At 36.2% G+C, this 26,579-nt stretch overlaps 1 protein-coding gene across 1 annotated transcript in view; it reads left to right on the top strand.

Moving 5' to 3' along the window:
• Positions 1 to 21,528, top strand: part of LOC128870409 (dr1-associated corepressor homolog) — a gene marked incomplete at its 5' end in the record, with an annotated part of 185,850 nt that extends 164,322 nt beyond the window's left edge. Inside the window, 2 exons of the mRNA XM_054113023.1 lie at positions 18,225 to 18,332; positions 20,375 to 21,528. Of these exons, the coding sequence (XP_053968998.1) occupies positions 18,225 to 18,332; positions 20,375 to 20,541 (275 nt within the window). The remainder of the gene's footprint in view (positions 1 to 18,224; positions 18,333 to 20,374) is intronic.
• Between the last annotated feature and the right edge of the window lie 5,051 nt (positions 21,529 to 26,579).

Below are 26,579 nucleotides of genomic sequence, written 5' to 3'. Positions count from 1 at the left end.
TTAAAATGATTACATATATTGAGGATCGCTGTGTGACATTGTCTATACGCTGTGTGACATTGTCTGATCGTTGTCTGACATCGTCTGATCGTGGATGTTATTAGCGTCGAGTTGAGTTTGGCTTAGTATTTGATTGATTGCTGAAGAGTTGGATGTCTGTGATGTGTGTGATTGTGGAACGTATGCAGTTTGCATACTTTGAGCTTGTGTGAGGATATGGGAGAGAGTGGAGTCTAAGAGAAGTGGAGTATGTGGTGAAAATTGAGGGTGAGAGTTGAAATTGAGTTCATTTGGTACAAACGACGGCATTGTTTTGCTTACGTGGCCGTTATTGTTTTCTGAGACAAGATTGCTTAAATCTGGGTTTATTTGGAATGAAGTACCAGAAGGAATACTGAGTGAATCAATAGACGATTGAGAGTTGCTTATTTGCAGGTTCTTGTTATTTTCTGTTGTGGTGTTGGATGAAGTTGAGTCCGGTTGTATTAAGGTGTCGGAGTGAGCATTGAGCAAAGCTGTGCTCGGTGATTTGCTTGATGGGTTAGGTGCTAAAGCGGCAGGGGGTTTCGTTTTGCTTTGTTCGATCTTGCTCAGATTTTGGGACTCGCTTACAACAGCAGCAAATGAGGCGCTGAGTGTGGTCGGTGTCTGTTCCTGGTAGAGTGTAAGTGCTTCGCGCATTGAGCATTTGTTTTGGCATTTGATTTTAAATATTTCTTTAGATTGTATATATTTTGGGCATGATTTAGAAGAGGATGGATGATCGCCTGCACAATTTGCACAGTAGATACGTGAACATGGTGGTGGGTGTGGGGGGAAATTGCATGATTGACAGGAGGGTGCATTCTTGCAGCGTTTAGCTGCGTGCCCTAAAAGCTCACAGGTTTTACACCTCATTGGGTTTGGGTAATAAGGTTTGACTTTTGCAATACGCCACGATACTTCGACTTTTTCTGGGAGCTTGAAGAGGTTGAATGTGAGAAGTACGGTTCCTGTATATTGTGATACATTATTTTCCAGTTTTGAAAATTTATAAACGTCTGTGACACCTTGTGCGCTCATATTTTCAATAATCTCTTTTTCGTCCACATTGTTTAAGCATGGTGCGAAAATTGTGCCTTTTGAGCTGTTCAGGTTATCATGGTAGTTCACTACAATATCACATACACCAATTAGTTTTTTAGTGGAAATGAATTTTTGTGCTATTTGGGAGTTTTTAACCAAAAGCAATAGGCTACCGTCACGTAGCTCAGATATTGAGATTATTTCCTTACTTATGGATTCTAGCGCTTTATGCACAGCAAAACACGAGTATTTGGAAATCGGTTTATTTGCATCAGCAGCACGAATTGTGAGAAATTTAGGGTTTTCTTTTTTCAACTGCGGCAAGTCAGGGAAGTTTATTGGGGTATATGTTGGTTTTTTCCTTTTTAACTGGGGACCCGAGGCAAGCAACGCAAACCTGTTGTCCCCGAGATTTGGTGGCCCGGGGGCCATTCTTAATATTACTAGACAATAACACTTGTATTGATATGCTTGTATATATATATACTTTGATAGAAGTTAAGTTAATCCGTAGAACGTTTTGAAGAGAAACACGTGCGCGTTTGACACACCGAAAGAATAATCACAACAGAAAATCGAGAATAAGCAAATACGTCTGCTCAGAGCGAGAACCTGCCGAGAACTGAACTAAGGGAATTACTAACAAAAATATTAAAATTTAAGAAAATGTGTAGTCCTTTTTTTTCTTCGTACATTAGTATATTTATATATGCATTAAAATTTGAAAGGTTTTTTATTTCAGAATTGATGATAATGGTAGTTTCTTAATGCCGTCCCAAGGAAATTTTTAAATACTGGTATCTCAAAAACCGGTATGACAAACCGCCATTGAACTTAGAAGGTCCCAAATTAGTAAGACCACCTTCTCCTAAATATTACAATAAATGTCATTATTATTATTATATGTATGTATACATATATATGATATATAATTGGCGCGTACACCCTTTATGGGTGTTTGGCCGAGCACCTCCTCCTATTTGTGGTGTGCGTCGTGATGTTGTTCCACAAATGGAGGGATCTACAGTTTCAAGCCGACTCCGAACGGCAGATATTTTTTATGAGGAGCTTTTTCATGGCAGAAATACACTCGGAGGTTTGCCATTCCTTGCCGAGGGACGACCGCTACTAGAAAAAAGTTTTTATAGATTTTGGTGTTTCACCGAGATTCGAACCTACGTTCTCTGTGAATTCCCGCGGCCACCGTAGTATTTAGTTATTAAAAAAATCCGATTGTATATGTGAAATAATGCTAAACCGGACGACCACCGTAGTACAGTAGGTTTATCGCACGATATATGCCGCTAAAATTAGGTATATCGAAGCTACAGCACGACCACACTGAGAACCTTTATTTTAAAGATTTTATCAACATTTTCGACAATTAGCCCACCAAAACAGAATTATTGGAATCATCGCCTTCCTGCTGCATTCTATACTGTATTACGTCCACAAACAAAAATGTTTGCCGCCTGCTCCGACTACCGTTCTTTTACTTTTGTTTTGGAATGATGTAAAACACAACTGGCTTCCCTGAACACAAAACTGTAAAAGAATTTGCTTCTATCGGGTCACGCTGTATGTGTAATGTATACTCGTATACAACTACATTTATCGAAAAACATTCAGAACTTTTTACTCACAATTTAAAAATTATAATATATCTTTATGTTTTATTAGCAAGATTTTCAGATTGGAGTTAAATAAGCTTGGCTTGTTTACCCGATTCGATTTATGCTGTTTAATAAAATTCCACAAAATTGGTTGTTCTGAAATATTATATCTTTTTTTAAATGACTTAGATAGATTTGACTGTTGCTTCAATGACACGGTGGCGACATATTTTATTCCGAAATAACAAGAGGTCATTTGCTTCGAAATCCCTCGCGCATAAAGAAGTTTTATTGAATTTTACTCGTTTGAAATATCCATACAGTCGATTGTGGTTTAATGCCAGGCTCATATGTATATGTATTAATATTTAACATTATGCTTTTTTATGACAAGAGTGCGACCATAATTGAATTTCGAAAACCAGTTGAAGCTAGTTGTTGGATTTAATCCACGTCGAAAGTCATAAAAATTTACCGGATTCAAATTTCATGATTTACTGGTTTGATTGGATGTAAAACTTTGCTGGGCTTGTTTGCCAGAATACGACTCGTGAAACAGATGGTGATAGCACGCAAAATGGGTTAATTTCTCGCTTATCTGGGATACGGTATATTGCATTTAAAAATCGGTACTTCCCAGTACAGACTATGCACATTAAGGAATGGACACGAAAAATATTGGTCGGGTTAAAATCATTATAACATAAAATGCGTATAAGTTACCAAGACAATTTTTATTTAATTTTCTTCTTTATTAAGCGTACTATGTTAAACAAAAAACTCATATCAATTCTCTTTGTTATAAAAAAATTAAGCAATTTAGATTTGACTTCTCTCATTAGGCAATGGACATTAGTTTTTGTTACGGTGTCTACCATTTTCAATATCTTTTTTATTTTTAGCAATTTTCCTTTAACAATTGCCCAATATTTTTCAATGAATCGCAATTGTTGATAGTTATGTGAGTTGTGGTCCTGTTGAATACTACTTCGGGTGTAATAACACGATGCTGTATGTTATTTTATAAATGGCAGCAAACGGTTTTGCCAACACTCCTTCCTAAAAATTTCTTGATTTATAGCGTCCGTGGTGATGAACGTTTTGCTTTTCATACCACACTGGCAGATAGCTTGCCAAACCAAATATTTTTTAGGGAACTTATCCAGCATCGATCTTTCCAACTATAGTCATCGACTTGATACCAATCCAGTTCAATTAGTTGTGTACAGCACTATTTTATGTTGTGGAAAAACTCCATCGTATTTCTTATATAATTTGAGATTATTGTACGCACAGTTATAAATCTGCACAACATCCACCACAAAAATATATTATTAAATTTTTAGTTTTTTACTTGTTACGACGTTTTAATTTTTTAATGATTTTAATTTTTTGCTCCCTTAACTACTAATGTAGCAATTGCTATAGAAAATGGTCAATACGCAACAATTTCACATATAGATACAATTGGCTCATTGAACAGTGAAGCAGCTCAAGCTGGTGCCCACACCCGTATTGGCGGAGCGCAACAGTCAGGAATACTACCTATAGCAATTTTAGCTGGAAATACTACTATTAGCTGTAACGCCGAAGCAATTGATGTGCGTGGTAGTATAACAACCCCAATAGGAATTAGAACACCCATTAACACAACAATATTGAACAGAGAAGAGAATACCAAAGATGATCACCAAAATCTTACAGTGGCTGAGTTATCAACAACGGCATCGTCTAATACTCAACAAGAAAAATCTTTAGTAAATGTTCTTGAAAACAACAATACAATTGATATGAGTGGTAATGTTAGTAGATCCCCTGATTCTCACCTAACTGGGAATCAGCAGGGTCCACAGCATCATAATCGCCAACATATCCAACAGCAAACTCTTCAACCAAATACAAACAATTCCTCTTTGATATTGCTCCAATCAAGTATTCAATCTACAGATAATAATAATAGCAATACGAATAGCGCCACCAGTGGTGTTGGGTCGTCTAATAATAACCCCACAGGATATTCAACGATTTTACCAAGTTTTAACCATTATTCGGCAGGCAAGTGCATTACATAACTGAATCGTGTATTAACATATGTGCCGCATCATTTACTACCGTCCGTTGTCAGTATGAACGCATAGATTTACAATTGAATCCTACAGTAATACGCAAAACTAAACTCGTAATAATATAATATATTTTTTAGTTTAACTTACAATTTAGTATTTTGAGTCTATATTCCGACTTTTCTATCAACTTGACTATCAACATATAATATGTATGCTTAGATATATGTACATGCTTATACATACAACACTTTACTACAGGACTCATATAGAACCGTTTGCAGTTGCTATATTCTTCGTTTTTTCACTTCGATGAATTGAGCTTAACTTTATATAATGGCAAAATAATCGGTTCAGACACATAGATTACAAATTCTCTCAATGGTGGCAGCTTTGAGACTTTATGAAACTTTATAAACATATATTTTTGTAAATAAATGCGTCTATATATTGTAGATATACGGTCTCTGTAAACTGGTTCGTAAACAATGTCCTTTATACCTTTATTTGTTGATCTTTGGCTTTTTATAAATTCACTTATTTTATCTCTACCTGGAATATTGTTAATTTACATATTCTAACCTATTCTATCTTTCTACTTGATGCTTACGATTTTCAGTGCGTTATTTCATCGTCGTGAACATCAGCCGAAGTTTCAAAAATCGGTAGTCGGATCGTCTGAAAAGCTAAGGAGATTAGGATTATCCATTAATACATCAATGTAAATGTTAGTTTTCAGAGCTAAAAATTCGCATCAGTAAAATAATTCCGTAAATACTGAAGCAAATAGTGTTATACAGATTATACAGTTCACTTAGGTTGGGTTGTATGATTGCCCAAGCAAGAGCTTAATTGCCTCTTGTGATACCATTAAAAAGTTAAAAGAAGAAAAACAGGACAGGTAGAAGATAAGAGAATTACAAGAATACAAAGTCTTATTGCGAGAATAACTCATGAGCAACATACAAAATTTTGTACGCTGCTACTTTGTTAGACTTAGAAGATCCCTCGAGAGCGCCTGACCTAACCTTCTTTTATGTGCAACTTTGCATGTTTGCGTACTTATCCAGCGCTCATTGAGTTCACGCGAAGCTTATTTTTCCAGGAGCAGACCACAAGGTTTCAAGCGAATCGCAATCCTCTCATTACGTGGGGAAACCACCTTGAGCTCCCATCCATCCAGAAATTTTTTGCAATATCCGTGTGACCAGGCAGCCAAATTAGCATAATGGCGGAAGTATTCAGATGCGGTCGAGAGGGAAGTAAATGCTAGTGTAACTGCTTACTTTCCTGATAGTAGTTCCACAAGTATTCAACCAGTCAACTGCTTCTTTGATTGCGGTACTTCAAATCGAGCCATCAGTGAGCATGTGCACCACTTGTAACTCCATGCGAGAGGCTAATGGCCGATGCCCCTGTGTCTATTCAAGGCGCCCCTGTGTACTCTACTCAATGTTGCTACGTTAGCTTTCTGTAAAGGACTAACCCCAGGTTATTCACCTTATCAGAGAACAACAGTGAAGTGCCCCCTATAGAGGCGAGTTCAGCTCTGATCATTTTATATCTGCTCGGAAATAAGACCAGCTCCATCTACCGAAGAATCACCGAAAGCCTACAATCCATAGCCTATTTGACAAGTTCGATTATATACTAGGGTTACTTGCACCTTGCAGCCTCTCCACTCCAGCTCCTCCAGGACGTCCTTAACCACAAAAATCCAAAATAATGGAGTGCCTCTGCTCGACGCCGGCGGAGAGATGCGCCACCCCACTCTGCCACGACCACTATATCGCTGTTCCTACGTTAGCTTTCTGTAAAGGACTAACCCTGGGTAATTCACCTTATCAGAGAGCAACAATGAAGTGCCCCCTATAGAGGTGAGTTCAGCTCTGGGCATTTTATATCTCCTCGGGAATAAGACCAGCTCCATCCACCGAAGAATCACCGAAAGCCTACAATCCATAGCCTATTTGACAAGTTCGATTAGCTACTAGGGTTACTTGGACCTTGCAGCCTTTTCCCTCCACCTCCTCCAGGACGTCCTTAACCACAAAAATCCAATATAATGGTGAGAGCACACTACCATGTGGAGTGCCTCTCCTCAGCGCCGGCGGAGAGAGGTGCCACCCCACCCTGCCACGACCACTCTATCGCTAAGCAAATTTATCCAGGGACCTAGTGATAGCCTCCGCAACGACGTTATTGGAAGCGCTCTTAATGTCTCACACTGGGAACCCTTTCTGAGAAAGGGACGTCTCAATATCTTTTCCAATAGTATAATAGTATTCAATCGATCTGCCTTTGCAGTAAGCATGTTAGGCGTACGACAATGGGGCCCGAAGAATTTCATACCTTATTTTCAGGTCTATTAGCCTTTCACTGGGCTTCAACAGGAATATTGAAAGACTGTTTGGCTTGAAATTCTCAGGGGATGCCTGTGAACTCTTACCTGCCTTGGATATGAATTTGCTTCTTACAAGCCACCACGACCTGGATATGTGCAGCTCCCATAAATAGGGGCCAGCCAACGATAAGACACCTCCGCAGATAGACAAAATATGTGTATGTACATAAAAATTAAAAGCTTATTTGTTTAGAAGTATTTATTTAATGCCCTGAAACAAGACGAACTCAAAAATCAAATCAATCTACTGCCATCACCTTATGCGGCTTCGAAAGACGGAAATGAGATAAAATAGAAATTTATGTATATAGCATTGCCTATTATTTTTTCTGTTTCTCTAAATTTTGTGATTTTGACTCTATCTTATTACTCACTTAACCCTTCAGAAGGCGCGCTATGAGCAATTTGCTCACGCAATTTTAAAATTGCCAAATTTTCAATGTTTACCGTTAGTCCTAGAATAACGGCGTTCAGTACCTCTAAGTAAATGATTTGTCTTTGCAATAAGAAGCATTCGAAGTGTGTAGAGTGCGAATAGAGATCGAAGATATTGGTTTACTTTATATGTGCGGCATTTTGCTCATTGCGCGCCTAAATACGTAAGTATTTTAATATTTTTGCAATAAACGCGTATAATTTCTCTTTATAATTATTTAGGTACATTTTTTAACAAAATAATGGAAACTAATAGCAAACGTCGTCGTCTGGCAAATTGCATCTTGGTTGGACGAAATTTTGGATGACGAGGACGACGTGGAAGAAGATTTTGAGGAAAGTGATTGTGAAAGTGAACACACTGATCACCAAAGTGTCACAGAACAATCTTCTGATACCGACACAGGTTTTGATCAAGATGAAAACGTCGAAATGCCGCGAGGAAGGCGGCAATTTTATTTGGGAAAAGATATGTGTACAAAATGGGCTATGGACGTACCCACTCGCAATAACGTACTAGACGCTGTAACATAGTTACACATCTTCCAGGAGTTAAGGGCACAGCGAAAGACGCTATAACCCCTTCACAATGCCTCGCACTATTTTTGAAAGATACTTTACTTGAAAAATGTGTAACATACACAAATATGTACATTCAAAAAGTGACTGATTTGTACCAAAGAGACAGGGATTGCAAGGAAACAGATTTGGCGGGGATGAAAGCATTTATTGGAATTTTGTATAAGGCTGGATTAAAAAAATTGAACCATTCAAATTTAAAGGAGCTTTGGCTATATGATGGAACTGCTCCAGATATTTACAGAGCAACAATGTCGATCAAGCGTTTTTTATTCCTAGTCCGTGTGATTCGTTTCGATGAAACTTCGTCTCGTTTAGCCAGATCCCAATCAGATAATCTTGCAGCGTTCAGAGAAATATTTGAAGAATTTAATGGCTATTGTTCCGAACATTTTATTCCTGGAGAATACTGCACCATTGACGAAATGCTGGAATCTTTTCGAGGAAGGTGTAAGTTCCGAATTTATATGCCTAATAAGCCAGCTAAGTACGGATTAAAAATCAACGCATTGGTTGATTCAAGGACGTTTTACACTTATAAAATGGAAATATACTGCGGAAAACAGGCACCTGGACCTTATCAGTTAGATAATTCACCTGCTAGTATCGTCAAAAGAATTGCTGCTCCAATATTAAATACAGGCAGAAATTTAACAATGGACAATTACTTCATGTCCATACCCCTGGTTGATGATCTTTACAAAAACTACAGGACGACAGCTGTTGGTACATTAAGAAAAAAATAAGAAGGAAATTCCTCATCAATTCATTTCGACAAGAGGAAGACCAGTACCTCATAACCTATTTCGTTTTGGTGAAAACAAAACTATTGTCTCGCATATTCCAAAAAAGAAAGATAAGAGAATTGTACTTTTGTTATCTTCTTTTCATACCGACGACGGAATAGATGATGAAACGGGTGACAAAATCAAACCCGAAATTATAACATTTTATAACCACACAAAGGGTGGAGTAGATGCTGTGGACCAGATGAAGGAAACTTATTCGGTATCCAGAACTACTCGCAGGTGGCCCATGCGACTATTTTTTACAATTATTAATATTGCTGGTATAAACGCCCAGATTATTTATAAATGCAATACCCAAATCATGACACAGAGAAGGTTATTTTTGAAAGAAATTGCTTTGGAGCTTATAAAGCCAAATATTGTACGTCGTCAGACTATCAAAACACTTCCAAGCTCATTAAAAGAAATTATATCTCATATAGTGCCAAACAATGAATATTTAGAAGCCTCTGAAAATAATGGATTTTGCGCATTGTGTCTCAGGCGAAAAAATAGACGCACCAAAAAAGGGTGTTTTTTGTGCAACAAATTACTCTGCACCGAGCACGCAAGAACTATATGTCCAACTTGTTTCGATTGCTCCTTTAACAAAGATCTGGCTCAGTATTAAATTTTTATTAATATCTATTGCTACTAATTTAATTTTTTTTTTTTTGTTGCTAGTGAAAAAAAATGTATTGAATTTTCGTTTTATCTTTTTTATGTTATCAAAGATAGTTTCTAAGAGTTTAAAACTCAAAAATGCATATATCTTAATAAAAATAAACCATTAACCTATAAAAAAAACACTTTATCTTACTAATCTACCTAACCTAGGAGCGTAATATGTTTATGTGAAAGTGGTGTGAGCAAAATGCTCACGTGCGCCAATTCGGGTAACTTATTAAGGCGCGCCTTCCCGAGGGTTAATATATCCTTTCAGGCCACGTGCAAGAAGTTACGGAAGGTGGTGCCTTCCGAAATCACTACGCTCTTTCTCGCGACTTTAACAACCAATGACTTAATCTCTTTTAAAAAGCAAAAAAAAGGAAGAAAAAGTTACTTGGTTATCAATATGCAGTGATAGAAAATAGAATTAAGTGCCCAAAAGCACTTGAAATGTTGACTGTGGCATACGGTGAAAATGCTCTGAATCAAAAAAATATTTACAAGTGGTACAAGCTTGTCACAGAAGGTTGAGAAGATGTGAATGAGGACACTCGCTCTGGACGCCCCAGCACATCAACGACCGATGAAAATTTAATAACAATTTAATAACAATTTTACGCATTTCTAATGGCAAATCCGCACTTCGTCCCATTTTGTCACTTTCAATCGAGATATTACGCGCAACTGAAACGGAATCGGCGATAAAAACTAAGAAAAACCAATCTTATTTCGTTTTCAGCAATATTGGTAAAAACTCAAACGATTTTTAGTGTTACTTTTGCAGCAACAATATTATGAGCTGAAAGTGTACGAATAAATGTTTTGTACGTACTACGAAGGGTGTTCGAATAAATTGTGTGACCACTCTACATTATGTATGTATGTACTTTTTATCATACGTAAAGTAGAAGATATATGTGTGTGAAGATATACGTGTATAAGTTAACACAGGTAAACACCCATCCGGAAAAAATACAAATTAACACGGGTAAACACTCATCCGGCCAAAATACCTTTCCCAACGATTTCGCTGACAACGCGTCTAATGCTTTGCGCGTGGAGTCAAATAACAACTTCACTTATACCAATAATGCTGATTGAATATTTTCAGTCTTGCTCGTGACAACAACAAAACGAGCACAACATAATAAGCGGAAATATTGCAGCAGAAGTCACGTGGCTAATAACGTGCAGTAACTAGTGTTAGTGGTAGAAGTGCAGGTATTTAGACGCTAACGACGTCTTCATGTAAATCAGTTGTAACAACTCTTCCGCTGAGACCGGCTGCCCTTGTACTAACAAGGGAAATAAAATAAACATAACTATAAGCCCGTGTTTAACTGACCCTTATAAAGAGGATAAATTTAAGCGATCGTATCAAAGTGTATTGATCGCATACTGGCGCCCAATGTGGGGCCAAACAAATAAAATCCTTATAAAAGGACGCGAATTTGGCCGTGGGTTCGGACCCACCTCCTATATTAATAAAAAACTTAAAAGTTTTAAAAATTGTTTAAAAAACAATTAAGAACGCTAAATCGAAACAAAGACATTATACAAGTGCCACCATAGCAGTGCCAATAAGTATAAAAAAAGTGCAACAACTAAGAACGCTAAATCGAAACAAAGACATTAAAGAAGTGCCACCATAGGAGTGCCAATAATAATAAAAAGTGCAACAATTAAGAACGCTAAATCGAAACAAAGACATTAAACAGATGCCATCATAGTGTGCCGCAAAAATAAATACAAACGCTACAAAATAATCAAAATACAAGAAGGAGTAACACAAAAGTGAAAATCAAGTGAAACATTCAAAGCTTTGCTCGCCACGCAGAGGCGTTGCCAGCGAGGGACAATCCAACAACCATCCATCTAAGCAAGGACTCAGCATCTTAATATGGACTTACTTTTATATATGTAAGTAGAAACTTAGCAGCCGCATTTTAAATAATAAAGCATAATTATTACATAATAATATAATTCTAAATTGTAAAGCATAAATAAACACTCAAAAGCTCAGATTCTTAAATCTAATAGAGATATAGAGATTTCCAATTAGAAATTTTGGTCAGTATAGGAACTCTGAAATCAGGGTAGATTCACTTTAAAAACAATGGACGCGCAAACTCTCCAAACTATCCTGAACACGACAAACGGACAAGTTGAAATTATGAGTCGCTTAAAATCCGACAACAATAGTCTGACTTTCGAGGAACTACTTTTTAAATCTGTTAAAGAATCCAACTCGACAATTCATTCAACCACAATAAAAACAGGAAAAAAACGAAAGATTACTCCGTAGGTGAAGAGATATAATATTTGTCAAAATAAATAAAAGATTAGGCTCTAAACTATCATCAAGATACAAGAAAGAAATAGTTGCAGAAAATAATAGGACTACAGTCAAAACCCAATCTATTCACAAAATTAATATCAGAAGATAACCTTACCACCCAAAGCGTACTTGGTTCACCAGGCCTCATAACAAGAAGAAAAAATCACCAAAGAAGAAAAAAAAAGAAAAAAGAAAAAAAAGGAAAAAGGAAAAAGGAAAAAATATATTTTAATTATAGAAAATTAAAGCTTGAACTGAATTTCTTCATATTAATTTAAATTCGCATCCATCGAACTAAATTAATTTCAAGAAATTAAACCAAACTTAGTTCTATTAAATTAAATTAATTTTGATACAATCAAAATCAAAGGAATTTTAATTTGATTGAATTTAATTTGAAAATAATTAATGTAATCTTTAGCGAATAAGAAAAATCGAGTAAAATGCCATAGGCGTTCGATCTTTAGATAAGAGGAAAAATCGTTAAAAATGCCATAGGCTTTCGATCTTTAGATAATAGGAAAAATCGTTAAAAATGCCATAGGCGTTCGATCTTTAGATAATAGAAAAAAAAACGTAATAAATGCCAAAGGCCAACGATATAAGTTTAAAAATTAGATGAATAACTATAGGTCTATAATTACGACCTTTTTACAGAAATCCAAGCCACCCCGATTCCACAAAATCCTGGAGAAATCGTCCATATAGACATTTACTCCACAGAAAAAAGGTTTATTCTCACTTCTGTTGATAAATATTCCAAATACCCACAAGTAAAAATAATCCCATCCCGAGCAGTAGAGCACATAAAAGATCCAATACGTGAACTAATGATTGCATTTGGAATTCCCAAACTTGTTGTAATTGACAATGAGAAATCACTGAACTTTGCCTCAATTTCATCGCTATTGAAGGATCAAATGAACATATACAGTCAAAACCCAATCTATTCACAAAATGAATATCAGAAGATAACCTTACCACCCAAAGCGTACTTGGTTCACCAGGCCTCATAACAAGAAGAAAAAATCACCAAAGAAGAAAAAAAAAGAAAAAAGAAAAAAAAGGAAAAAGGAAAAAGGAAAAAATATATTTTAATTATAGAAAATTAAAGCTTGAACTGAATTTCTTCATATTAATTTAAATTCGCATCCATCGAACTAAATTAATTTCAAGAAATTAAACCAAACTTAGTTCTATTAAATTAAATTAATTTTGATACAATCAAAATCAAAGGAATTTTAATTTGATTGAATTTAATTTGAAAATAATTAATGTAATCTTTAGCGAATAAGAAAAATCGAGTAAAATGCCATAGGCGTTCGATCTTTAGATAAGAGGAAAAATCGTTAAAAATGCCATAGGCTTTCGATCTTTAGATAATAGGAAAAATCGTTAAAAATGCCATAGGCGTTCGATCTTTAGATAATAGAAAAAAAAACGTAATAAATGCCAAAGGCCAACGATATAAGTTTAAAAATTAGATGAATAACTATAGGTCTATAATTACGACCTTTTTACAGAAATCCAAGCCACCCCGATTCCACAAAATCCTGGAGAAATCGTCCATATAGACATTTACTCCACAGAAAAAAGGTTTATTCTCACTTCTGTTGATAAATATTCCAAATACCCACAAGTAAAAATAATCCCATCCCGAGCAGTAGAGCACATAAAAGATCCAATACGTGAACTAATGATTGCATTTGGAATTCCCAAACTTGTTGTAATTGACAATGAGAAATCACTGAACTTTGCCTCAATTTCATCGCTATTGAAGGATCAAATGAACATCGAAGTATATGTTACACCGCCTTACGCTAGCACGACTATTATTTTTAGGACACGAGTGAGGTAAAGAGTTTCTTTTAATAACTTAGGTGACTTGATGAAATCTTTAAAACAGTGTGTTAACCCGAACGTTGTTAACGGATTGCTGTGTGAACAACCCATTCTGGCGCAAGTCCAAAACGAACTTATCACAGCTTTTCCAGCGGTAAAATTCCGTCACACCACAAAGCAGGTTATCGACGTTTTTAATAAGGAAGATCAGCGGGAAATCCTCTAAACCGAACACAACCGCGCACATAGATCCCCACGCGTAAACGAACAACAAGTTCTCGAAAATTACTACTTTCCTGACTTACGGAAAATCTTAAAAGAAATAGTCTCAAATTGCAAAGTATGCCACGAAGCAAAATATCAGCGACATCCCCCCAAGCCCGAAATTGGATCAACTCCCATACCTTCTTACCCAGGAGAAATACTTCACGTTGATATTTATTCAACGGACAAGACACATTTTCTCACAACAATAGATAAATTCTCCAAATTCGCAATAGTTTTTCCAATCAAATCTAGGGTCATAGTAGATATTAAAGAACCAATTTATGAACTTCTAAATTTTTACAAAAATACTAAAGTGCAACGAAAGGTCAATAAATTCAGAAACTATCAGATCAATTCTAAAAAACCACTTCGGAGTCACAATCTACACCACACCACCCGCACACAGTACGACTAACGGCCAGGTAGAGAGGTTCCACAGCACGCTTACTGAAATTGCACGCTGTCAAAAGCTTGAGACTTGCATCTCTGACACGACGGAACTAATTCTGCTAGCAACGGCTAAGTACAACCGCACCATCCATTCTGTAACAAACAGGAAGCCTATAGATATCATTCATGCAACACCGAACGAACTCGTAAATGAAATAAAAAACAGACTCATACATACCCAAAAAACAGACTTACAGAGAAACAATATAAAAAGACAAACTTGTCAGAATTCGAAACGATAGCCAAAGAGACGGACACAATATTAGAACAATTTCCACATTCGCACGTCAGGCAACTTCTCCGAAATGACGCTAATGAAATTTTAAAACTACTGGACGCAGTCAAAATACGTCACCGACATGCGCGAAGTATTAATATCTTAGGGACGGCATTAAAATACATAACCGGTACCCCGGACTTTGATGACTTTCAATCAATCGAGACCAGAGCCGAAGCTCTAATAGAAGCAAATGAACAGCAGGCAGCAGTTAATTTAGTTACACAGAGACAAATTAATGAATTGACGACGACCGTTAACAAGCTCCTAACTCAGGCAAAACAGACACAAATTGACACTGGAAATCTCTTTTCTTTAGTGAGTACTAGAAATAGAGCGGTGATAATGGAACTAGAAACCATTGTAACATCAATAGATCTAGAAAGGGTAAACGTAATCAATCCCGCCCTACTTAATGGCATCGAAATAAACGATATGCTGGCTGCTGAGCACTCTACAAACACTAGTATAAGCGATCTAATTTTTGTTTCTAAAGTTAAAATATATCAAAATACACAGTTTATTTATTTCGTTATAAAATTCCCAAAAATAGCTAGAATTTGTAATAGTGTAAAGTTACTGCCCGTTGTTCATGAAGGAAGGATTATCTCTTCGGAGACACACCTTGTAGCCGAATGCCAGAAAAAATATATTCTACTCTGCAAATGCAAAGAGGCTGTAATAGCAAACTTCTGCCAACCTTTGAAAGAAAGTCCTTGTGTAAGACAACTACTTAACCAACACCACACAGAATGCAAGTCCAAATCCGCTGATCATGTGTCCGCTATTGAAGAAATCGATGATGGCATAATCTTAATCAACGACCATCCGGCGATAATACAGAGTGATAACGTGACAATATTGACCAAAGGAACCTTTTTAATAACCTTCAAAGGTGATATTATGATAAGTACCACCACTAACAGTAACTGGAACGAGGTAATACATTCACATCCCGAAGCTGTGCCTGCGCAACATGTTAACTTCACCGAGCACATCGATTTATTATCACTCCCATACCTACAGAGAATAAACATAAAGAACGTCAAACACATAGCGCACCTACATAACCTTATTGATACCCGCTCCATACAGTCAGGAAGCGCCCTACTCTTAATTCTACTGGCTACACTTACGAGCATAACAATTTTTTTGGAGAAACGACGAAAAAATAAGGTAACACTGGTAAAGGAAGCCGAGGTAAAGGAAGCCGAGGACGCCTTCACTTCAAGAGGGGGAGTAGTTAACACAGGTAAACACTCATCCGGTCAAAATACAAATTAACACGGGTAAACACTCATCCGGCCAAAATACCTTTCCCAACGGTTTCGCTGACAACGCGTCTAATGCTTTGCGCGTGGAGTCAAATAACAACTTCACTTATACCAATAATGCTGATTGAATATTTTCAGTCTTGCTCGTGACAACAACAAAACGAGCACAACATAATAAGCGGAAATATTGCAGCAGAAGTCACGTGGCTAATAACGTGCAGTAACTAGTGGTAGAAGTGCAGGTATTTAGACGCTAACGACGTCTTCATGTAAATCAGTTGTAACAACTCTTCCGCTGAGACCGGCTGCCCTTGTACTAACAAGGGAAATAAAATAAACATAACTATATACCCGTGTTTAACTGACCCTTATAAAGGGGATAAATTTAAGCGATCGTATCAAAGTGTATTGATCGCAAACTTATACTAATAATAATAGTTATGATGGGAGTTCAGAAATTGTTCAATTGTTTAAAGGGTTAGGGGGGTTTCAGAGGTTGAAAAAAGAAGATTTTAACTTTTTTTTTTTAGTATATAAAATCATATATTTTATTTAAACAATTCACTATATCTATTAATATAAACAGTATTTTGTGAAATTTTTATTAAAAAATTTGAGAACCTCAGCAGTTGGTACCTCATCTTCCTTGACGTCTCAAAAAAAATGCTCTTGCCGTGGACAGCATAACTCATTATAGGTTCATCTAAAATCAAAAAACCACACGTATTTCGTTGGTACAAGGGTAAATATCGTTGTCGTACGAAGGAAAAAAAAAATCAAAATTCGAATTTTGGACAGGCCTTGAACCAAAAAACACATTTTTTAATGAAATTTTCGACATACATTGACTCAAAAAAAATAGTTGTAATTAAAAAAAAAACAATCCTTCGTTCAATAACTAGATAATGTTATTTCAAAGATTTGTACAAAATTTGAACTAAATCGCTTCATAACTTTTGGAGATATCGTGTCCACCGACTTAAAAAATGGAGTTTTGAGATAAACACGTATACCTGCGAAGCGCTCAACTGACGTGGCCTAATGGGCGGAACTTCTGAAGGGTCTATCTCTTAGAATTTTACTCGAATCGACTTAAAATTTTAGGAGAATATTTTAAACATACTGTACTATTTAATGAGACAAAAAAAAATCGATTTTTTGAAATTTTCAAACCCACCTAACCCCTTAATCATCAACATTTATTTTGTCGCCTTCAATATAGGCTCCATGCAAAGCAATACGCATATACCAACGATTAGTCTAGTCATCAAACCACCTTTTAAACGCGTTTGAAGAGGTCTTCTTCAGCTCCTTCAGCGAATTCTCCTTAATGGCCTCTATCGACTCGAAGCGGCGTACGCGGAGTAGCAATTTAAGTTTTGGGAAAAGTAAAGAGTCGCAGAAGGCTAAATCCGGTGAATACGGTGGTTGTTCGATGATATTTGTCGAGTTTTTGGTCAAAAAAGTGTTCACAATATGAGCCTTGTGAGATTAAGTTTATATGTTATTATCAATGGCAAAAACAGTTCCCAGCATACACGTTCACCGGTTAACAGTGATTGTCGAGAAATTTCAAAATATTTCCGTGGAAAAATTCTATTTAAGTGCGCATAAAAACAAGTCCTATTGTCTTGACATTGATATGTATAATGTGCACAATTTATTCTATATTCTTGCCTCACTTTCGATTCTTCTTCGTCTGTTTTGGTTTTGTTCTTTCTGTACTGACGTCACGGCACATGAAAAGACGCGATTTTGCATTCTACTAATCTGGGAGAAATGGGCTTCCGATCTCTTTGCGGCTTTATATCGTTGTGTGCAATAATGGCATGGGATACAATTTCTTCGGGGCATTATATCCTTGTGTGCAACGAAGACATGAGGACTATGCGACAGACGACCCAAAAAATACAATACCTTTGTTTGCTTTTAACTTCTTAATGCATTGGTTCCTAAACTTTATAAACATCACTCAATACGAGTACAGTTTTACACAAATCTCTTGAAATAGTTTTAGTGTTATATATTTCAATACAACTGCAGTATTTATGCTACTAATATGTAAAAACAGTGACGTATGGGTCGATATTTAGATGCTGAAGAGTTCTCAAACTTTTTTATTTTCTTTAAAGCAAAAACTATTTCTTTATATTTTAACAGCTTGCGGGTCCGTCGTACCAACAACGGACTACGCCTATAATCCGGCGTATTCACAGTATGGATCGGCGTATGGATCTTATGGATACACCGCCGGCACAGGACTATTAAGTAAGTAAAAAAGTCGTTTAATATACATTAGGGTGTCCGTTATTTACCAATTTGATTATTTTTCTTGCGTCGCCCCCTAAACTTTTAGTTTTCCGTCTAAGAAAAATTATCAGATCAAAATTAGCTCTTAATATTCAGCATAAACCTTGCCCCAAACACGATATATTTCGCATTTATATAACATGGGTTTTTGCTACTTTTTGGAATAAACTTTTTTTTTCTCTAGTATGCTAATTTACAGCTATGAAAAACACATATTCTGATGGCAATTTTAACTCTCTACATACATTCATATATTATTTGGATAAAGTAACAATATTTGGGTTCTGCCAGATACACATTAACCTAATTCAGATCTCTTTAATCTTTGAATTTAAGATACATACATATATAAGTATTAAATAGGTTACGTCTCCACACTATGTATAGCTTAGTAATGAAAGACAGGCAATTTCATGATTTTGTATCCAAATTTGCTTTATTATTGTATTATTATTTTATTCGCTTACACTTTTTATGCATTGACTTCTTGATTAATGAAATAATAAGCTTAAATGATATATTAAAATTAGAAATATAATTTCTTGTATTCGAAGCTACAATTTAAGATATCAATTCCATAAAAGTATTGAATTTTGTTATGAATAACGCTTATTTAATTATTTCGCCGACATCGAAAAATGTTTAACTAAAATATGTCGGTTTTGGAGAGCATTACTAAATAAAAGTAATTTATACATCATGTACTATGACACATGATAATTTCGAAAGTTATGAGATGCAGGTCGGATCGGATCGTATACAGATTGTTTTCAATTAAAAGGGCTAAATAAGCACCCATTTAAATATTTGTTTATCCATAGAAATAAACAGGTGTTTGTATTGCCGTTGGTGGATTTATATGATACTGGTTTTCTGTCTAGAGCTGGCACTGTCAAAATAACATGATAAAGATAAGAAAAACACTATACGAGGTGTGCTCAAAAAGTATCGCGAATTTTGAATTTTCGCACGTTACGTATATTCGTGCCGGACACCCGAGCACTTTAACAACAGACGAAAAAATTGATGAAGTGAAGAAAATGGTATTGGCCAATCGTCGAATCATGGTTAGAGAAGTTGCTGAGGACCTAGACATATAGATCAAAACTGCTGAATTTCGACCAAAAGCAGCATCGCATGAACATTGCTAATGAGATGTTGGTATCTGAACTCTGTCCCCGACTACACAAATTTGCTCCAGATGGTCATAACTGGTGACGAATTGTGGGTTTATGGTTATGACGGGGAAATCAAAGCTCAATCATCTCAATGGAAACAGTCGCACAAACCAAGACCGGAAAAAGCGCGCCAAGTTCGGTCGAATCTAAAAGTTTTGCCTACCGTTTTCTTCGATTGCAGGGGCGTTGTGCGTCATGAGTTCTTGCCACAGGGTAATGCGGTCAATAAGGAATATTACCTGTAAGTTATGCGCAATTTGCGAGAAGCAATCCGTCAGAAACGCCCGGATTCGTGGAAGAACCAAAATTGGTTCTTCGATCACGATAACGCCCCTGCTCACACATCGTTGCTTGTGCACGACTTTTTGGCCAAAACAACACACTAATGATGCCACAGCCACCGTATTCCTCAGATCTGGCCCCCTGTGACTGAAGAGGCCCATGAAAGGACGGGGCTACGCTACGATGGACGAGATAAAGACGGCATCGAAGGAGAAGCTGAACAAGATAAAAAATGATTTTTTGAAGAGCTTCGAAGATTGGAAAGAACGTTGGCACAAGTGCATAATATCTCATGGGGATTATTTGAAGGGGACCAAATAGATATTAATGAATAAATAATAATAAAAACACACAAAGTTCGCGATACTTTTTGAACACACCTCGTATGGACAACTCTGTCCATAAAACCAACAACCGTAAATTACTTAAAGTGATTATAAAATTATTTTTCTTATAAAAATATTATAGTGTATGATAATAGCAACTGTGAAGACAACCTGTGTATTTATTATTCAAATTTTACGTTTTCTCTTTCAAAAGATTCGTCGTACTACTATGAAGGTAGCCAAGGTCAAACATCGGCCGTGCTAAATCAAGACATGCGATCACCTTTGGCGGCCACACGTGCAAATTCATTGGCATCTGCTGCTTCACCTACTGGAAGTGCATGCACCAAATCGGAAACGTCGGACATATTTTTGGTGTAGTACCTTAAGAATTGTAATCTAAATCACCACACCAATAATAGTATACATTAAGCGCATAATAGGCATTACTACAGTTATATATGAATAATATAATATTTAAGGTTCAAACGAGTACTTCAAAAATACAAAACATTCTGGAAGTACGTAAACATATACGAATGAGATCTATGGTATTAAACCATTAAATTAAATGTTGTAAGTTGTATTTGTTTACGCCACATATCTATCTATTTGTGATGAGTTATGGCATGAAAACTATAAATTTTATGGCTTGCGGTACAATTATCGCAGTCATTTTTTGGCGTAGGCATTTCAGTGAACAACGCGCCCTTCTTATTTTTTAAATTTCTCTTTTGATTTAATAATGCTGGTATTACAAAGATTTCGTGTAAATTGACAATTCATGCCATGCGATAAACCTCATACCAGAAGTATGGCCATTTATTGCATGAGATTCGGGATGAGCTGTCTCCATTCGCATTATACGAGTATTGTATGATATGGGCGCGACCAGCGTCCGCATGTCGAGACAGAAGGTTGCATTCTCATTCAAATTAAACAAATTTAAGAGACAAATTGTAAAAACAAAATACATCTAAATACAACTACTTCATTTTTGGCAAATTTGACAAATAAAAAAAAACTTTGTGTGCGGCTTGCACAGTACCCTCTTAAACACATAATAAAACCTTATCTTCGGCCCCTGTAACCGAATGCGTTCGAGCGTGACTACCAATCGGTATGTTCGAGCTCATAACCTCGGGTATGAACCACCAAATAATGGAAAAGATGGTTCTAATAGCCCCCTCGGAAGAAAATTGTGTGTGTATATCTGCCATAAAAAAGCTCCTCATAAAAAACCATCTACCGTTCGGCATAAAACTCCAGGTCCCTCCATTTGTGGGAAAACGTCCAGACGCTCAACACAAATGGGAGGACGATCTCGGCCAAATACCCAATCAAAGGATACAAGCCCCAATTATAAATATACTAGGTTGTTCAATAAGTTTTGCGGTTCGATAAGAAAACACAATTTTGTGGTTTGAAAAACACTTTATTGTTTAGAATAGTATCTCTGAACATCAATACATTTGTTCCAACGACATTCCAATTTATGAATTCCATCTCTGAAGTGAGAATCTGGAAGGCTGCAAAATAGGCTGCCACAGCTGTTATGACCTCATCATTTGAGAAAAAACACTTTCCACGCATGCATTTTTTTTAGATTTGGAAACAAATCTGGTGAATACCACAATACAACAATCCGAACTTTAATTCATGGATTTTAGCCATTATCAAAATTCTCTTGCGCCACGGTGCATTGACCTGATGAAAAACAATTTTTTTCTTTTGCAACTGGATCTTTTTTCACGAATTTTTTGCCCTCAATTGTTCTTAAAGGTTACAATAAAATGCAGCATTTATTTTTTTACCAGTTTGCAAGTAAGCCACAAACAAAATTCCTTTCGTATCCCAGAAAACTGATGCTAACAACTTTTTGACTGATTTCTGGAGGCGAACTCGTTTCGGAGCCAAAGAACCAGTTTCAAACCACTCTTTAGCCTCTTGTTTTGATTTAGGATCATGGTGATAGACCCAAGTCTCATCTATAGCGATGCATTGACACACAAAATCCACTTTATTCTTTCGAAAACGCTCTAAAAGTTTGCATGTGTAAAATAATATTGCAGACATCTGTATTCACGCCTTATAAAAATTACCCAAACTATATTAACATTTTTACATGCATTGTCATTCCGACTTCTTCCGTCCTCAAGAAAGGTTAAATGCATTTTAAACTTTTACGCGACAAATTTCCATAGACAAATTTCCGATTAAATTTCTGTAGTTTCTGTAAAGTGTTAATAAATACATAGCTCCGAAGTCTATACGCAGACTCTCCAAGGACTGGTAATCGGTCGAACACAATTCAGACAATTTCTTACTATTAAATGGAATTTTTTCCTTGCTTCACTCCTCTTGAGACAATAGGATTTCTAAAAGGCTTTTCCATCTGATCCGGTTCCGGGCAGTTATTTTTGCAGTGCACCACGTTGAAAATTCGCGGAGTGCTAATCTTCTCCAAGTGTTTTTTGGGTGACAGCGAATTCTGCTTCCTTATGGGTTCCATTCTAGCGCCGCTCTTGTTATTGCTGTCAGAGGTATTCTTAATGCGTGGTTAAATGAAAGTTGTAACACACACAAATCATCCATTTTCCTACATAGGAACACCCGTAAAAACATCCAAAAATCTCAAATTAGCACCACAGATAGCACATAGCTATTCATATAGGATCATGTATACTTACTATAACTCGGCTGCCGCCGTAGCCGAATGGGGTGGTGCGTGACTACCGTTCGGAATTCACAGAGAGAACTTAGGTTTGAATCTCGGTGAAACACCAAAATTAAGAAACACATTTTTCTAATAGCGGTCGCCCCTCGGCAGGCAATGGCAAACCTCCGAGTGTATTTCTGCTATGAAAAAAGCTCCTCATAAAAATATATGCCGTTCGGAGTCGGCTTGAAACTGTAGGTCCCTCCATTTGTGGAACAACATCTAGACGCACGCACCAAATAAGAGGAGGAGCTCGGCCAAATACCCAAAAAGGGTGTACGCGCCAATTATATATATATATATATACTTATTTTATGCGTAAGAGTTCTCGTCGCTATATAGCTACCATCAATGCACCCCAACACATTAGGGAGTCTACAAATCTACCATCTATCTGCTTCGTATTTTGTTATTAGAAGATTGAACTTTCACGATTCACCCTAAATTGTTTTTTAAACTGGAGTTTGAAAACAAGAAAAATGCTGAACATTTCTTGCATTTATCTTTTAATAAGAATGTGCATTTGCATCGGTATATTAATGGACCAGATCCACCAAAATCTTTGACATGTGTACGCTCTTCTCTTTATAAACAACATGCTTTATCACCTTCAGATGATGATATCGAAGAGTCTAATAGGTAGTGCGAATTTGTTAAAAGAAGTAAACTGTTATGATTCGCCATAAAAATCAAATTCGCACTTAATGTTAACGTTTTAAGCAGTCAGTAAATTTTCAGCACAAACAACTCCCCCGATAAAGTTTTTCAAAATAGGAAATATGCCTTCTTTACCTTGGCTTCTTGGAATTTTCTCGCTGGACTACACTTGTTTTAGAATCGAAAACGAACAAAGTGGAGGGTAATGAAAGAGCAAAACTTTCTTAGAGAAACGAAATAGCTAATAATCCTATGGTATTAAACAACCGCTTGCAGTTTTATGCCGCATTAGAATGGCAGATCGTTTTTGTAAGAAAATTTGTCCATGTGAGAAATACGCTCGCAAGTTTGCCATTGGCCGTCGAAGGGCGACCGTTATTAGACTTTTTTTCTAATAATTGGATATTTCATACCCACAAGGCCGAAGCCGTAGCGGAATGAATTGGTGCGTGACTGCCATTCGGTAGTTCCAAGCTTCGAAGCCCCCGGCATGAAACATCAAATGATAGAACAAGTTTTTTCGCCGATGCCTACGGCGGCCTCAAAAACGCATACCCAGTTTAATTCAAAATCACAACCTAAACGCTCAAAACACAAACAGAAATGGAAATTTCGTTGAATGTGCCAGGTTTAGTACCAGCGTTAGTGACAACTTCTTGGTACTCTAACTTCATTTCATTTACACTTTGCTCGATCAGGGAACTCTGTATCATTGTTTTACGATGCATCGCTTGAATACATCATTTTTTTTCAGGACGAATGTTTTTATGTTACTATATTAATAAATAAAAATATCATTAAATGTCAGGAAGTATTATTTCAATAAACTCTCACATTCTATTTATATAACTAAAAGAAAAAGTTTTAATAATAATTCAATATTTTATCATTATTTTATTAAAACCCGTATCTATTAATCATGGCAATCGAAAATCTTTTCATTTTGTACCTTTAATGTACTTTACTGCTTAAAACTAATGCTGCCTCGGTAGATTTTCAAGAAACAACAGTTTACTTATTCGTTTTCCCTTCAATATGTTTCATACTGAACTTCACAAATAAATAATAGATAGCTCATTAGAAATTACACCCACTGATTGCGTTGATTCCTATCTCTTGTTTATCAATTTTTGATGATCTTCTTCCAACAGAAAAGCCAGAATCCAGCAATTCAAAATTTTGTGTATTATTTGCCATTAGAACTTTGATTATTGTGACTGCTGCACAGGAAGCAAGTTTGTTCCGAAAATGCATTTTCTTAAACCTCGAACCAATATCATGGCGAGCGGGTCCATGAGGTTTATTATTTTTACAATCAGACAATGGATAAACGGAATCATTTTGTTACTAGTGGACTATTTACTTACTTCCTTTGCTACAGCTTTGAGTGGTCCCTAGATTTGCAATACTAAAAGGAGAACTGACGGTTCTGATGCATTAACGTAGTACACTTTTACGCGATTAACAACAATACATAATTCCTAATCATATAGCCAAATATCAAATTCATATAGCAGGTGCTGTTCCATATTATTCCCGTGACTAGTTGCATTCATATACCAATCTAATCTTGAGCAAACTAAGTTATTTTGATCAGAATTAATTGTTTGTTCATTCGATATTGAAAAACATCGATACATATATTTTTTTCAACGTTTTGGTATTACAACTAGATCAAATCAAATGCTTTAGCGTAGCACTTAGACTTTGTGTGTGAGCCTTGGCATACAGGTTCGCCACGTCAGGGACGAGTACCATACCAAGATGACGATGGAGGTCGAGGTTTCTCACATAGTGTGGAGAATTAATAATGTTGCGCAGCACTTTATTTTGGAATCGTTGCATAAGATTCGCCTGAGCATCCTCCTAGCTGAATGCCATATATCCAGATCAGTTTAAGATTTTGGTTATATAGCAGTAGTTTATTATGAGTTGACAGAAATAGAGTGTCAATGGGGTAAATACGATTTTTTAATTTTAAAAATTACATATTTACTTCAATTTTCAAGCAATTTTAATTTTGCATATTTTGTTCAAGGGCGTAGAAGCGTTGTTCAATTGATTTAAAGATTCGGCCTTGTTCATGGTTCGGTAAAAATTTGTTGGTAATTTGTGCGTAGGTAGCAGGATTATTTATACTAGGGGTTTTTGTGGGAATATTTGTAAGATTTGTGATGTATGCTGATCGTTTCTCTGCGAACATAATACATCGTGGAGATTTCCCACAAAAATGTTTAGTATGAGCAAAATATTGACATGTTTTACACTGAGGTACCAGATTTGTAGATTTGACTGGTTCAACTTTTCCTATAGTGTTCAATATATTTTTAATTTCGCAAATTTTTAACACATCCGCAAATGGATCGAAAGTGATAAGAAAAAGTTCAAGTGATTTCTTGGTTTTCCACTTGAATTTATTTATAGCGTTTAAAGCGTTTAGATCATGTGATTGGAAGTCATTCACAATTAATCGAGGGGCGACCGCTAATAGAAAAATGTTTTTCTTAATTTTTGTTTTAATGTTCCACCGAGATTCGAACCAACATTCTCTCTGTGAATTCCGAATGATAGTCACGCACCAACCCATTCGGCTACGGCGGCCGCCAAGGAAATTTTTTCATTTGATAATAACTTTGTTACAAACCGATAGTGGCACGAATCGATCGTTATTAAGTGGCACGCATCATTGTTTAGAGGTTTACGAAAAATTATATACCTATTTATTGTAGTAGTAAGTTGACTATTCAGTTTTTAAAGTCGATGTTGCCTTTGATAATTATTGGAGGTGTTTTATTAACTGGTTCCTTTTTCGTTGAATCATTAACACTATTTGCAGGTGTTTTCTTTAGAATCCAGTCGGTTTGTACTCATTATCAGTTTCATGAACTTCAAAATGTGTACTTTTTGTGGTATTTATATCAGATTTATTATTATCTGCACTTATAGCAGATTTAAGTTTGCCGTTTTCTAATTTAAGATATGAAATTTCATTTTGCACAGCAGAGCATAATTTTTCTATTTGACCTTTATTTCGCACTTCACT

The sequence above is a fragment of the Anastrepha ludens genome, chromosome X, assembly GCF_028408465.1.
Source record: "Anastrepha ludens isolate Willacy chromosome X, idAnaLude1.1, whole genome shotgun sequence".
Taxonomy (NCBI): Eukaryota; Metazoa; Arthropoda; class Insecta; order Diptera; family Tephritidae; genus Anastrepha; species Anastrepha ludens.
Note: the sequence above shows the minus strand (reverse complement) of the source record. Positions and strands in the feature narration are given on the sequence as shown.